Here is a 14,776-nt window from a genome sequence, read left to right as displayed (position 1 = left end):
TGACCTGCTCAGCCCATGCTCATGGCAACGCCTGTCCATGTGGCCCAGTGAGATATCCAGGTTGATGGTTCTCGGAACCTCCCAGACTCTGGGCCTCCTGTCATTGGGCACTAGGTTTCCCAGTATAGTTGTCCCTGTTTTGAGAAACTAGCCCAAAGTGTGTGTGCATGTCAGGGGGAGTGTCAGGGGCCTCGGTCCAAATGTCAGCTTGGCAAAGATTTGTCCTATTACTGGGACATGTGCCTGAGTATCCACTCCCCTCCATCAAGTGAGGATGCCCATGCCTGCTGAGCCCCCAACACTGGGGGTGGTCATGGGTGGGAAGGGGTTTTGTAAGCTGAACAGGCCTAGATGGAACCTTTCAGCCCACACTGGCCGTGGGCTACATGGGGGACAGATGGAAAGGCAGGAACAGACAGAGGGGTCCTTTCCAGGCTTCCTGTCACCCTGGGGGCAGAGGTCAGCCCACTCTGACCTCTCTTCCCTTCTTCCCTGGGGAGACCCCTTAGGAGTCTGACAAAAGCCACAGATTCTCCATGGGAAAATGCACAACCTCACTGAATGTGGCTCATGATTTCAGAGAGGAGGAGCCCTTAGCCCCCCAAGGTCTCAAGGGACTAAGTGGCTTTTCCCCTCTTAGCTACTGCAGTTCATCCTTCCCCAGCCAGCTAAGTTCCCCCTGCGCCTGGCACTAACCTCACTCTGGCGGGCAAGTCTCTCTCCATACCCACCCCTGGGGCTGAGCTCCCCGGGAAAGCCTGTGGGCCCCAGTGCCCAGCCCAGGTGTAGGTGGGTCACAAATGTGAGGAGGGTCAGAGGGAGGGTCACCTGTGAAGTCCCTGGTGCTCCCTGGGCTCTGTTCTTAGGGGTCAGAGGGGAGCCACGGGCTGTCACACTTCATTCCTTCTTTCCCTCATCCCCTTCACAGGTTAGAATCAAAAATTAGGGGCAAGACCCTGTGTCTCTCAGATGGAATTCTGGGTGGGGCTGTGTCCACTCCCTGAGACCAGGGATCCTGGAGGCAGGAGGGCAGGCAGTGGTTCCCCCTCAGACTGGGTCCCTAGGAGTGGGCCCAAGCTCTCAGACCCAGAGATCCCTTGTGAGAACATGGTGGCAAAAGAAGGAGAACTTCATTCCAGAGAGCTTGGATGACTTATATTACTGTTTATTTTCTTAACATAATGAAATTCCAAATCCAAAGAGATATATATGCAGATCAGACAGATGCAGGGTTCTGTTGTGCAGCAGCCAGAACAGGACAGGAAGAGTCTGTGCCCCTCTCCCCTCCAGCACAACCCTCACCCGTCCTGGCCCCTGGCCATTGCCCAGGCAGAAATGCAGAAGCTGGGACTGAGAGGGACCAGTCTCACAGTCCAGGGAGTAGCCAGAGACATGGTCCTGGCTGTTAGGCCTGGCCAAATCATTATCTATCTGTGGGTCCTTGGGCCTCAGTTTATCTGTTAAATGGGCTAGAAGTTTTTGCTAGGAAATGGAGAAGGGAGTGTGTGGATATCATGATGGATCGTCCTGCTGCTCCTAGATACCTGTGTATTGTGTCTCTCAGTTTTTATCACCATCATGGCTACAGGCACATAGGGAGACCTGCTCTGACCCTGGTGGAATTGAATGGACTGTGTAGATAGCTGCCCCCAAACAGACTGTGCTCTGAATTGTCCTTGGGCTGCAGCCATAGCTACTTCCTCAGGTCAAGACCAACTCTCCCCTCCAGATAATAGAGGAGGGAAGACTATGACTGGGCAGCCTAGACAGGTCACCCAGCTGCCCCAAATGCCTCCAAACAGGAGCTCAGGAATAAGGGGGGAATCTGCTCTTCCTTCCCCCTTGGGATCAGCTGGGGGCTTAGAAGCACCCCCAAGTGTCCAACGAGGGCATCTGCCTCCAAGGGCTGATCCGAATCATGGTCATGTGTCCTCAGGCTTGGTAACCTTCAGATGACCAAGTGCCCTTTAATAAACACACCTGCATAATGGTGACCTGTGTCTGCACTGGCAGGAGAAAGTGAAGAACCAAATAATGATGGGGGTGATGCAGTGATAGGTGGAAAAGATCAACTACAACTCAGTGAAGGAATATGGGCGTTCCTCCCTCGCCCTCTAAATGACCTTCATTCTACAAGAGCAGCCTCTGTCCAGTGGAGCCACTATCGGACCTGCTCCCCCCAGGAACAGGAAATTCCAGTGGCTGGATGGTCTGCTGCTCTTTGCTTTGAAACATGTATGCCTACGTACACGTGTTCACATAGATGTGTAGGTACAACTACATACTTGGCAAGTGGAAGAAGCAGCACACTGGTCCAGACTACATCTTCCAGAACCTGCAGTGTGTCTACACTTACAGAATCCTAGAGAGGGGCCTCAGGCCCATATAGCTTTCCCTGTCCCTGCAACTTTACAGATGGGGTCACTGGGGCCCCAAGATTGAGACCTTCCCAAGGTCATGCAGCACATCTAGGGGGGCCCTGGAAGTGAGCCAGGTCACAAGGCCGAGGCTTGTCTGCCACCTGCCCCAACCACTGCACCTGCTGGGATCTTTTCCCCATCAGAGCATCCTTGGGGGAAAGTGCACTTTACAGGAAAGAGGGCCATGCCTAAAGGCACAGAGCAATCACAGTGGAGCCCCAGGCACCTGCAGCAGGTGAGTTGGTGAGCAACTTTGGGATGAGGGGGGACTTTCTGGCACACCTGCCATCACACTCTGAGGGGACAACTTAGCAAGGTGGGTCCCTCTCTTTCACCTCCTCTGTGACTTCAAGGGAGTGGGTGATTGGAAAATCTTGGTCCCCAGGAAGCCCTGAGGCCAGGAAACAGAGAAAGAGAAAGAAGGTGATAGAAACAGCCCCAAATCAGGCTTGACTATGCAGGTCCTGCGGATCTTTGGGGAGTGACTGAGCCAGCTTGTCAGAGTGTCTACAAAACGGATTTCATCCCTCCCCTCCCTACACCCGCCCCTGCCCCCCCAACATGGATGCCTGGGCCAGGCCCCCTTATTTGGGCTTCATCTCCACCCTGGAATTGATGTCGTCGGCATCCAAGTCGTACTCCTCCACCTGACCGCTGGTCCACACCTTCACGCGGTCTGTGAGGTCGCTGCTCCGCGGAGCCAGGATGAAGTCATAGATGAGCACGGCCAGGGCTCCTCCGATGAACGGCCCCACCCAGAAAATCTAGGAACAGAGCAGACGTGCTCAGAGGGCGTCTGATGGGACCTGCTTACCCTGAGACCCCTGCTCCACCACGCCACCGCCTGGCTTCCCTCCCACCCATGCCTGAACCCCAGCATCCCCATTCCTGTGCCACCCAACGACTGGCCCAAGGCAGGACTCTGGTAGTGGGTGTCTCCCTGCCTCGGTGCGACCCAGCTCCGCACGCCTGGCGTGGTCAGACCAGCCCCTTCTTGAGGGCGGCCAGTGCCCCACCCTCCCCAGCTTTGAAAAGGTCCCAGAGACAGTCTGGTTTGATCAAAAGTGGCCTGGAGGGCTTCCCTGGTGGCGCAGTGGTTGAGAGTCCGCCTGCTGATGCAGGGGACACGGGTTCGTGCCCCGGTCTGGGAGGATCCCACGTGCCGCGGAGCAGCTGGGCCCGTGAGCCATGGCCGCTGAGCCTGCGCGTCCGGAGCCTGTGCTCCGCAAGGGAGAGGCCACAACAGTGAGAGGCCCGCGTACCGCAAAAAAAAAAAAAAAAAAGTGGCCTGGAAAAGAAACAACAACAGTGGGAACAGCTAAATCCCTCGGGCACTGACTCCGGTGTCGTGCTCAGCTTACAGGTGCCGAGACCTTTGTGCTGGGCGCGAAGCAGGCACTCCTACACCCGCACCTCCCAGCTCAGGAAACACAGGCACCAAGAGACACTGGGATGACATGGGGCAGGTCTCAGCTGGGACGGGAGGCTGGCCTACGCCGCCCGAGGCGTGAGCCCACCGGCGCTTTCGTCTCAGGTCTCAGCTGCCCTATTTCCTCCACCCTGGCCATCTCCCAGAGCCTCTGTGATGGGAGATAATGTCACAGGACGGGGGCGGGTCTTCCATAAGGCACCAAAACCTCCCACCCACCTCCACGGGGCAGCCCTGCGACCCCTTACCCAGTGGTCCTGGAAGTTGTGCGTGATCACCGCGGAGCCGAAGGACCGGGCTGGGTTAATACTGCAGCCTGTGTAGTCGATCTGTGAGGGGGAAGGCGCAGGGGCAACAGGGGAGGAGATACAGACACAGAGGGAGAGAGAGGGTGACACAGAGAGAGAACCGGAGAGGAAACAGACAAGTGACCGTCAGACCCGGAAGGATGGGCAGGAGGTGCCTGCGCTTTCCTCTCCCAGGTAGGTGGTCCCCCCACCCCACGGCATGAGCCCTGTCGGGGTCCCACCCACTGTCCTGACAGGACACCACAACAGCCTGGCTCCGCCCTCCCCACCTCCACCGCCACCTGGGAAGGTCCCCACTCACGGCCAGCAGGTGCCCCAGGGCCACAGAGAGGCCGATGGCGAGTGGCGCCGAGCCCCCGAGGTCCCGGCGCCTCCGGTCCGTGGTGGCGAGCACGCACAGCACCAGCTGCAGGGTGGCGATGATCTCGATGCCCAGCCCCTGGCCCGTGTTCACGCCAGGGGCCAGCTGTAGGGGAGAGGGGCAGTAAGAACTGCGTCCCAGGGCCAGACCCTCAGTGCCTTCAGAGCCCATCGCATCAGCGCCTGGCAAGGCCACACTCCAGCACATACAGCCATTAGTGGACCTAGTCCCCTCACACACCTGTTGAAGTGCCAGCTTGGCCTAAACACTGTGGCACTCTGTCTGGAGGCCGGAGAGGCCTGGGGTTGCTGGGGGGCAGGGCTTCTGCATCCAGCTACATCCAGGCCGGGGTACCCTTGGGGGTACCAAGGCCATAGGCGACAGGTGAGCCATAGACATGGGAGGAGATGGTTAGGGACATTCAGGGACAATTAAAGAAGAGAAGGAAATGGGTGGCAGGGCCCAGCTGGAGACATTGCTTCTTACTCCAAAAGTCTTGAACACTCCCCCCCATCCTCTGCTGCATCTAAAATTCCCAAAGATGGTGAGGGGCTTCCTCAGTTAGCTGGCCACAGCTCCCTATGTCCTTCTTGCCCTTGAGCCTACGTCCCTTGCATCCCCACCCTCTGTCTCCTTCCCCACCTCTGTCTGTCTCTCCCCTGGTCCAGTGTCTGTCTCCCATTTCCTCTGGGCCCTGCCCTCCCTATCTACCCCCTCCCTGTCCCTCCTGGCCCAGCGCCCCTCCCTCTCTTTGGCTATGTTGGCTGCACCACCACTGTCTGGCTCCCACTTGCTCCTGGGCCACTTTTAGAAACATGACTCATGGAACAAGAAGGGAATAGGAGCTGCCATGAGGTCACTGGAGCCCTCCCTCTGCAGCTGCCAGGGAGACCCTTCCCCATGGAGCCCCTGCACCTTCCCGCACATGAGGGTCCCAGCGGCCAGATATGCCCACACAGGGGAGCTGGGCCACGTCAGCACAGGCCCCCTCACAAAGATGCCTGGACGTGGCCACGGAGGCTGCCTTCTCCCAGGCTGGTGTGTCCAAATAAGACTGAACTTGAAGTCTCATCCGGAGGGTAGGGGAATGGGGCTGTCTCCAAGGCCACAGGGCATTTTGCAGAGTCCTAGGTGGAGGGCACTCCACCACCATCCAGGGGTTTTCTCAGCCCCACCCTGAGGCCATCCTACAAGAACAATTCTCTTCCCTCCTTTGTCTGCAGCCCTGGGTCACAGGGAAAGTGACTCACATCCCCTCCCCTGTGTTGCAGCCCCAGCTCTCGGCCTTTCCTGGCCAACCCCAGGGCTGCAGCCCCTCAGCTCAGCCAGCCCTCTGGGCAATACCCAGTTTTTTCATACTCCGTGGGGCTGTGGAGGCAGAAACCCTGAGTTCAGGTCCTTGCTCTCCCACTTGCTGGCACCATGACTATGGTCTCCACCCTCTCTGGTCCTCAGTTTCCCCATCTGTAAAATAGATCTAATTTTCCCTTCCCATTCTCCAGAGAGGCCAGAGGTTCTAAGGCTGTGGGGACAGTCTTGGGGCATTTGGGAAGGGCTGCAGAGGCAGGAGGGATCAGGATGGTTGTTGTGGCTTTGTTCGGGCTCTTTCTCATCTCATCCCCAGGACTGGGGGCTGTGGCAGGCAGAAGAGGAGAGGCTCTGCTGCCCAGGAGTGTGGAGATGGGAGTGAGGCCCGCCTGGAGCCGGGACAGGCTCCACGGAGGCGAGGCTGGTGAGGCCAGGCAGCTTGTACCAATGCCCATCACACCCACACCTGCTGTTACCCTCCATGTCTGAGCACTCAGGAAGCTCAGGGCTCCTCCTCATGCTCTCTCCTTTGTTCTCCAGGGTCCGCATAATTGCTAGCTGCCAGGAGTCCTGAAACCAGCCCTTCCACACTGATTAATGGAGCCATTGCTCTAAGCGGCTCCTGCTTCAAACTCCCCATCCCCACTGCACTCTCCTCACACATGTGGTCTGGGAAAGCTTACCTCCTGCCCCGATTCTTAACCAGGTCTGAGCATCCCAGCCCCTGCTCTGCCCAAGGGCACCACTTTTCATGCAAAGTGTGCAGAGCAGGGGGCCTGGTGCCATGACCAGTCCACAGGAAGTGACACCTGCCCTGGGAAGCCTAGGATGTACCCTTTCCTAGCTGCCCAGAGCCCTTAGAACCTGACAGCCCAGAACCACATCGTTGCCATGTCTATGACCCCCTCTCTTTCAACTGCCAAAGCCCTTGTGTTACTTACATCTGAAAAAAAAAAATTGATAACTCAAAATCGGAAGGGATAGTTAAAGGTCTGTTGAAACTTGATGTCCAGAAAAGAGCGAGTAAACATTCAGACCCTATGTTCCTGTTTACAACCTATTAAATTTGACACAATTGCTTAAATAGGGCTAATCCCAGTTGCGGTTCTTGTTATAGAAAAAAAAATGTTTGCACATCCCCAGGTAGTTTTGCCCAGTCCAGGTCTTATATTTCACTGATGAAGGCCCCCACCCCAAAAAAGTAACAATCAGGGGCTTCCGTGGTGGTGCAGTTGTTGAGAGTCCGCCTGCCGATGCAGGGGACACGGGTTCGTGCCCCGATCCCGGAAGATCCCACATGCCGTGGAGCGGCTGGGCCTGTGAGCCATGGCCGCTGAGCCTGTGTGTCCGGAGCCTGTGCTCCGCAACGGGAGAGGCCACATCAGTGAGAGGCCCGCGTACCGCAAAAAAAAAAAAAAAAAAAAAAAAAAGTAACAATCAATTTTCTGAACACAAGTAGAAAAAACAGAAAAATCCACACATTTGGTTAAAGCACCAGAAAGATGCAGGCTCTCCATCTTTGTCTCAAACCCGTTGCAGCCCACTCTCAAGGCCCAGTGCAGACTCCACTAGCACCCAGAAGTTTTCTGGGGTCCCCGGCTAGAACTGACTTCTGCTGCCACTCTGCCGAGCCCTCACTGAACGGCCTGCATATCTTGCAGAGAAGTAACCTTTCTGCCTCCTGTGTGGGTGCCTCAGACACCCGGGCCTGGGAGCTCGGTGGGGACAGAATGGAGACACCTTCTCATCTCCCCACCCAGACCTCAAAGGGGACACTCGCTGTGTGGTGACAGAAGTAGCAGACGATGCTAATTTTCTAGCACTTCCACCCTCTCTGGAGGCAGCCAGGGAAGCCCTCTGGAGCTTGGCAGGGCTGGTTCATTTGCTTTCTAACTGGGAGACCACAGGCCAGTCATTGGTCTCTGTGGACCTTGCAGGGCAGCCTGCTCAAGGCTCTGTGAGATGACAGACAAGGAGGCCAAGGCCCAGGAAGGAGAGAGCAAAGTCAGAATCCTTGCTCCGGGGATCTGTGCCACCCAAACTCACAGGCCAAGGTGCTGGCTACCCACAGGTTGGGCTAAGGGTTCTGACGATCCCCAGCTTGGCCTGAGGAGCTGGCAGAATATGCTCTGTAGCTGCCGGGGTGTCCCAGGCACCAGGGTGGCACAAGGCTGACCTCTCCAGGAATGGGCCTCAAACCCTCCCCACTGCCCATGGGCAGGATGACCAAAGTAGCTTCTAAGGGCCAGGGCCCCAGCTTGGCCTGGGCACCGTGGCGTCCCACCCTTGGGGAACAGCAGGTCCTAGAGCCAGGCCCGGCTGTGGCTCTGGGCATCCACTCTCAAAGAACAGGGGAGGGAAGACATTGAGGCCTGCCCCACACACCCACTGCCTCTAGCACTCAGCACTCCCAGTGAGGGGGGCCTCGGTGAGGCCCCCAACGTCACCCCTCCGTGACTGTTCTGGCATGCATGTGCCTCTGAGGATCCACGGCTTTGTGTGCCCCTGTGTGTCTTTGTAGATTGGTATCTGTGGGTGACCACATGTGTCCAGGTGTGACTCTTTTCTTTTTCATTAGACATTAAGAGGTTTATCAGACAATGAGTCAACAAAAAGTCTATCCAAGAGTTACAAAAGTTCTCAACCTGTACGCACTAAACAATACAAGCCAAAAATATCTGACACAAAAATTGACAGAATTACAAGAAGAAAATGATCAGTCCACTACCAGAGTGAAAGGGTTTAACAATCCTCTCTTAGAAACGGATGGAATGAAGCGTCAAAAAATATGAAGAGCATGAACAAGGAAGATTTGAACCCCACAATTAACAAGTTTGATTTAAGGAAAATGCATAAGCCCTGCACCTCCATATTTGAGAATATACCCTCTTTTTTTTCAGCCCATGTGGGACATTCAGACAAACTAATCATGTATTGGCCAGAGGCATCTTAACTGTCTCTGAAAATCCTTATCACGCAGGGTGCCATCTCTTACGGAGGGGGGCTTTGCGGAGGCTGGGGCAGGGCTCTCTGTGTGGCCCTAGATGCTCATCTTGTGTGTCTGACGCATTTCTGAGTGTGTCACCCTGTCCCTGTGTGTTGCACTCCCACACACAAGTGCCACTACTGGCTGGGGATGGAGGAGAAGAGAAGGAAGCCCCCTTGAGTAAAAGAGAGAGAGGCAGGTCTCAAAGTGCCCTTTATTTGCTCCCAGAAGCCATTTCATCTTCCTGACAAGAAACAATACACAAAGCAATGGCTTCCTCCTTCCCTTCCTCACTTCAGGGCAGCCCTGTCCTCCTGCCCGGGAAAGGAAGAGGTTCCACTGAGGACCACCCTCCCCGTAGCCTCCTAGGGTCCCAGGGCCTGAGTGGGACCACCCAGGCTTGAGAGTGTGCTTCATGCCCATGTGTGTGCACCCATGTGCCATGTACCACTGCATGTGTGAGTGCACGTGTGTGTACTGGTGCAGCGTAAATGTGTGCAATTTGGAGCAGCAGAGATAATCAAGGGCTGGAGGCAGGAGGCTGGGGGGTCCTGCCTGCCATCATCTGCTATGCAACCTAGGCACGTCTCCATGTCTCTGTGGGCCACGGTTTCCTTACCAGTAAAAGAGAGGCCTCAGCCCAGATTCTAGCCCCAGATCTTGTCCAGAATTCCTCCCCGCCTGATGTGGGACCCCGGCCCCCAAGACCTGCGGTCACCCTCCGGGCCAGGATCCTGAGTGCAGGATTCCCACAAGGCCATCTGAACCACTGGTCTCCATATGGCATGGAGCCTGTTATAGGACCTCCCACCCACCTGTAACCGCCCGATGCCCTCCACAGACACACGCCCCAGAGCAGCCGGCTGCCTGACAGACCCTACTTGCACAGCCCTGAGCTTACTGACTTGGAGGCTGATCTTCCCCAATTTTTTTTAAAAAAGCGTCTTTCTTTACACTGAGCAGACACCTGCCTCTGGTTGTCCTGATGTTGGGATTTCAGGCACTGAAAGAAAGTGCTCATTGGAATGGGCATTTCCCAGCCTTTTCTACCCTCTTTTGAGTTGAGGTTTTCCAGCCTCAGGGTGTGCTTGCCCGCTGGACTGTAGCTCCTTGGTTGTGTAAAGACAGCCCCTCACTTACCCCCTGGGCACCACCGTGGGTAAGGAGCCCCTCTGGACCCCAGAGAGAGGCTCTGGCTGAGGGGACCCTGGCCAGGACAACGTTTCCTTGCCCCTACCTGCAGGTATGTGGGCTCAGCCCACGCCCACTCAGGAGACCCCAGACCTGTCGGTGCTTCCAGAGGGCAAGGACCATGGGGGGCTCGGCCAGCAAGAACCAAGGGCTCCCTGTGCCCCCAGGAAAGCTTGCCCAAACCAGTCTTCAAGGCGAGGCAGGGGGCATGTTTGACCTGCCTGGGGAAAGCCCTGATGGGTAAGGCTAAAGGCACCCCTGCTGGGCGGGGCCCTAGAGAAAGCGGGGACCACTACTTGGGTCTGAGATCAGGTTGCGGGGAGACAGTGTGGGATTGGCCTGCAGTGAGCTAAAGGCTCCAGGTGTGAGGGGAGGCTGTGACCGGGGGACGGGGGAGTCAAGGCAAGTCCCCTTAGACCGAGGGACCCCGGCGGGCCATGTCCCCTCTCAGAACGTAGCTCCTTCACATGAGGATTCCCACAGCGAGCCCTGGCTAGGGCCAGGTGTCAGCGTGGGCAACATGGGGCGGGCAGGGCTGCTCCGAGGGCTCTCAGGGGGGAAAGAGCCTAAGAATTTTCCATGGTAAGGAAAGTCTCCACCGCAAAGCTCCTGCCTTGCTCTGTGCCCTCCCCCTCATCTGGTTCTGGCTGGAAACAGTAATTATATGTCCCATCAATGGCATCACCACCCAGCCCCCAGCCCCCTCCCTGGGCAGGGCCATCGGAAAACTGGCTTCCCATTCCCCCAGCCCACCCCCAGCTCTGGGGGAGGCCGAGGGCCCTCAACTCTGGAAGAACCGGTGGCATGGGGAAGGGGGGTTAGGGAGAGGGGGGTGCTCTCATTCTGTGGCTGGGGAAACTGAGGCCCAGGAAACTGGGGAAGTGGGGAGTTTGGGGCTAAAGGCAGGCCCTGGATGCAGCACGTAGAAACAGTCCCCAGGCAGTCAGGCCCAGAATCAATGGGGCTGAGAAAAGACACCCAAATGAGGGACGTGTACACTCTGCCTGAGCCCCCGAAGGGGCTGAAATCAGAGGCTCTGAATGGCCTGGCATCCAGTCCCCTCTTGGACACAGGTAGACACTGGCCTGAACCCTGAGCCCTCACCTCTCTCCAGAGCCCCAGCCTCCCACCATGACTCCCCGTCAGCCGCACCCCACGACTCTCAGGACATGACCTCCTCTACCTACATTCAGGCTCTCATGGCACCTCCTCCCTGAAGCCCTCCTGGCCCTCACCACAGCTCAAAGTCAGAAGTTCCCAGGTGCCCTGGTACCTCTTATCGCACCGGCCTCCTGCCCCCTATCACGGACAGATGTGCCCCGGGCTTATCTTGCACAGGACCATGGGCTTCCCAGGGCAGGGATTGGGCTGACTCAGCCCTGCATTCAGGCTGCAGCAGTGACAGTCACGTTTATAGGGTGAGCAAGCCAGAGAGGGGAAGAGCGAAAAGGGCAGGCGAATGGTCCAGATTCCAAGGTTCAGGAGCATCTTCGACTTCCCAGTGCCCAGCCATACCTTGCGAGCTCCCCTTTCCACAGATGGGAGCTGGGGCCACACAGACAAGGTTGCTTGCACGAAATCACACAGGGTATTAGTAGTTGAGCTAGGGCAGGGCAGGCCTGACATCGACCCCTGCCTCCGAGCCTCTCACTCGAGGAACAAAATCAGGGTTTGGCTCTGAGAACTAGCCAGGATGCGCCAGGCTGGATAGAGGTCCATGGTCCCTCTGGGGTATCTCCTGAGCCCTGACTCAGTGAGGAGAAAGTTGTCCTCAACATGTCCCCGGGGGATACACCCTGACTCATTCCAACCGCTTCCTGCCACTTCTTTCTTCTTTCTTTGGAAATCTCCATGCCAACGATGGGTTTGGGCTGGGGTGGGGCTTGGGACTCAAGGGGCTGTGGGAGCCTCGCCCAGAGCCTGGAGTAAAGAGTGTGTCACCTGTGTAGGCTGGTCTCTGCCCCTCTTGAGGTATTGAGGCCACCTCCCAGGTCTCTTCAGATCCCAGGTTCAGTGTTCTGGACCCTTTTCCTGTTCTTCAGCCCAGGACTTGTGCTTCTGGACCCCAAACTTCCACGGTGTGGCCAGGGCAGTCCGTGGGCCCCTACCACAGCCCTCAGTGCCCTTACGTTCAGCCTGACCCCTCTTGGGCTCCTGTTAGCCAGACCTTGCTGGGAAGAGTGATAAACTCAAGTCCACAAAGTAAGCTTGTTCGTAGTATGGGTGTGGCCAAGAGATATCAAGAGACCTAGGTCCCCTCTTGGAGCCTCAGGGTTCTCAACTCCAAGAAAACTCAACAAGTTAGCAGTAGCCAGGCCTTGAACCCAACTTGCCTGCTTCCCCGCCCAGGGCTGGGCCCCTTTTTCTCCCCCTTCTGCAACCCATCCAGCTCAGGTATTGGGGTGACTTTGGAAAATGGAGCCTTGAGAGGGAAAGGGACACTAAAGCAGGGTGTGGCCAGATCAAGATGGCACAGAGGTAGGCGCTTGCCCTCCTCAAGTCTGCCTGGGATGCCCATGTGAGAGAGCCAAGTCGGCCAGCAGATGCCTGTCCTGCCTGTCCCTTGAGAGGGAAGGTCAAGAGGGGGCCGGAAGGCCTGGGGAGACTCAACTCCTCCCGTAGGAGGACCCATTCCCAATCCCCATCGTGCCCAGCTGAGCCCCAAGGTGGTCCTGACCCTACCCAGTGCGCGCTACCCGACGTCACCTGGCTCTGCCCCCACTGGAGAGACAGGCCTGGAGGGCCTTCCATCCACCGTGACCACATCTTCCCCGACTAAAGTCTAAACTCCAGGCCGCAGGGCTAACCTTCAGTCCTAGGCTGGGTGAGGTGTCACTGTGACACAAGAAGTGCTAATCCCTCCTTGGCAGGGTCATGCCAGCTGCCCTCTGCACAGACCTCACCAAGCCTCCCGCCCGCTGCAGCACCAGGATCTGAACTTTGGCTGGGAAGCAAGAGGGCAGTTGCTTCTCAAACCACCCACGGCTCTCTCTGCAGAGCCCCTGGCCGGCTCCCTTACTCTCCCACACCGGCCTGCCCGGCCCAGGCCCCGCCAGTCTCGACCTGATTTGATTCCTCCTCTCTGCTCCTTTGCCTCTCTCCCTCCCTGTGGAAACACCCCCTCGGGTGCTCTGAGACCTCCTCCAAGCCTTACTCAGCCTCTCAGGCCAAATTTCCCCCTGCTGCGGCCCAAGCCAGGTCTGAGTTTGCACTTGGCTGAGGGTCTGGAAAAGCCCAGGTCCACGACAGCAGGCAGCTGCCGCCAACGACCAATTAGCTGTGCTAAGCGGCCCGGGAGGAATTCTTTTCCGCAGCTCCTACCCAGTGGCCCACATGTGCTTCTCATGAGTGCCCCCAGGCCAGGCCCCATTCAAGCCACGAGCAGTGGGCGCACACAGGGACACACGCACCCCCTGGGATGCTCACAGAGCAGCACTAATGTGCTCACAGACACACTTCCAGAAGCAGTGGAGCCAGCTTCCACAGACCTGGAGGCCCATGCCGGCACCCACGTGCACACACCGTTCACAAACACAAATACACGCGCCACACCTGTGTCTGGTGACAGAGAGTGGACCAAGACAGGAGGCAAGATGTCCCCGCTCCGGCCACCCGCCTCCCGCCCGCCTTGCTGTAATCCAGGAAAGCCGCCTGCAGGCTGTCCAGCAAGTGTTTTCACCCCCCATCTTTGTCTCATTCCCGGGCCCAGAGGAGCAAGAGGAGCTTTTTCGTTGAAGGCAGTTTGTTTGGGGGACCTGGGTGGCTGCCTGGAAGCTTGAGTGACCCCCCTCCAGGAGAGCCCTGCTCACACAGGACTGTGTGGCCAGCTGCAGGACATGCCGGGCAGGTGGTGCAGGGAGGCTGGGGACAGCAGGCAGAGTGTCCCCAGGGTCCAGGCTGCACAGGGAGAGAGCTGCTGCACAGGCAGGGCTGGGGAGTGGTGGTACAAGAAACCACAGCCCAGGGGCAAGGAACTGCTGGCCCAACTGTGAGCTGCCACCCGTGCTTATTCCCCACAATAGAGGCCCGCAGGGGACATTGGCCACACCATTATGCTGGGTCTCAGCTCCCCCACAGTGCCTGGCAGGAAACAGGCTCTGGATGGCAGGCGTAGCTGAGTTCCAGTCCCAACTCTGCATGACCTCCAGCAACCTCTTGTCCTCTCTGTTCCTCAGTGTCCCCATCTGCACAATGGGCGGAGGATGAGACCAGCGCCGCCTCAGCACTGAGCCCCCAGAGCCTGGGGCCACCCCACTCACCGCGTTTAGGCCAAGCGAGTTGTTGGGCAGGGAGGAGGTAATGCCCGAAAGGATGGCAGTGGCGACGATCGCCCCCACGCACTGGGCTATGATGTACATGACAGCCCGGAGGACACTTATCTGGCAGCTGAGCAGGAGCCCCAGCGTGACAGCCGGGTTGAGGTGGGCTCCGCTGATGTGGCCCACGCTCTGGGCCAGCGTGGCAATGCTCAGCCCAAAGGCCAGGGACACCTTCACATTATCCTGGACGGCACCTGTCGTCTGGTTGCTCCTTATCGGGTACTGGAAGCCCAGGGCAGAACCGATGCTGATGAAGATGAAGAGGGTCATGGCCAGGAACTCAGCCACCACTGCCCTCCAAAAGAGCTTCTTCTTGAACTCGCTGGCCATGCTGGCAGGGGGCTTGGCTGGAGACCGCTGCCTGGTGCTTGCCTCCCTCCGAGAGCTGAGCCACAGCCCGGGCTGGGCCTATTTATAGGACCCTGGGGGGAGGAGAAGGGGGGAGCACAAAGGG

The 14,776-nt window shown here is 57.6% G+C and overlaps 1 protein-coding gene across 1 annotated transcript; it reads right to left on the bottom strand.

Moving 5' to 3' along the window:
* Window positions 1-2,959: 2,959 nt before the first annotated feature.
* AQP1 (aquaporin 1 (Colton blood group)) lies at window positions 2,960-14,776 on the bottom strand. Its single transcript, XM_060107470.1, has 4 exons — window positions 14,263-14,776; window positions 4,459-4,623; window positions 4,098-4,178; window positions 2,960-3,184 (listed from the first exon to the last, which is right to left on the bottom strand). The coding sequence occupies exons 1-4, from the start codon at window positions 14,650-14,652 to the stop codon at window positions 3,005-3,007; spliced, it is 816 nt and encodes a 271-aa protein (XP_059963453.1). The 5' UTR covers window positions 14,653-14,776; the 3' UTR covers window positions 2,960-3,004.

This window comes from Mesoplodon densirostris, chromosome 9 (assembly GCF_025265405.1).
Source record: "Mesoplodon densirostris isolate mMesDen1 chromosome 9, mMesDen1 primary haplotype, whole genome shotgun sequence".
In the NCBI taxonomy this organism is placed as follows: domain Eukaryota; kingdom Metazoa; phylum Chordata; class Mammalia; order Artiodactyla; family Ziphiidae; genus Mesoplodon; species Mesoplodon densirostris.
This window is presented reverse-complemented; position numbering and strand designations above follow the sequence as displayed.

What these genes read in the sequence shown, in the direction of transcription:
- AQP1 (XM_060107470.1), bottom strand. Translation starts at nt 14,652, where the DNA reads ATGGCCAGCGAGTTCAAGAAGAAGCTCTTTTGGAGGGCAGTGGTGGCT. An exon ending in ACTCGCTTGGCCTAAACGCG is followed by an intron (nt 4,624 to 14,262) that starts GTGAGTGGGGTG and finishes TCTCCCCTACAG; the next exon opens with CTGGCCCCTGGCGTGAACAC. An exon ending in ACAACTTCCAGGACCACTGG is followed by an intron (nt 3,185 to 4,097) that starts GTAAGGGGTCGC and finishes CTCTGTTCCTAG; the next exon opens with ATTTTCTGGGTGGGGCCGTT.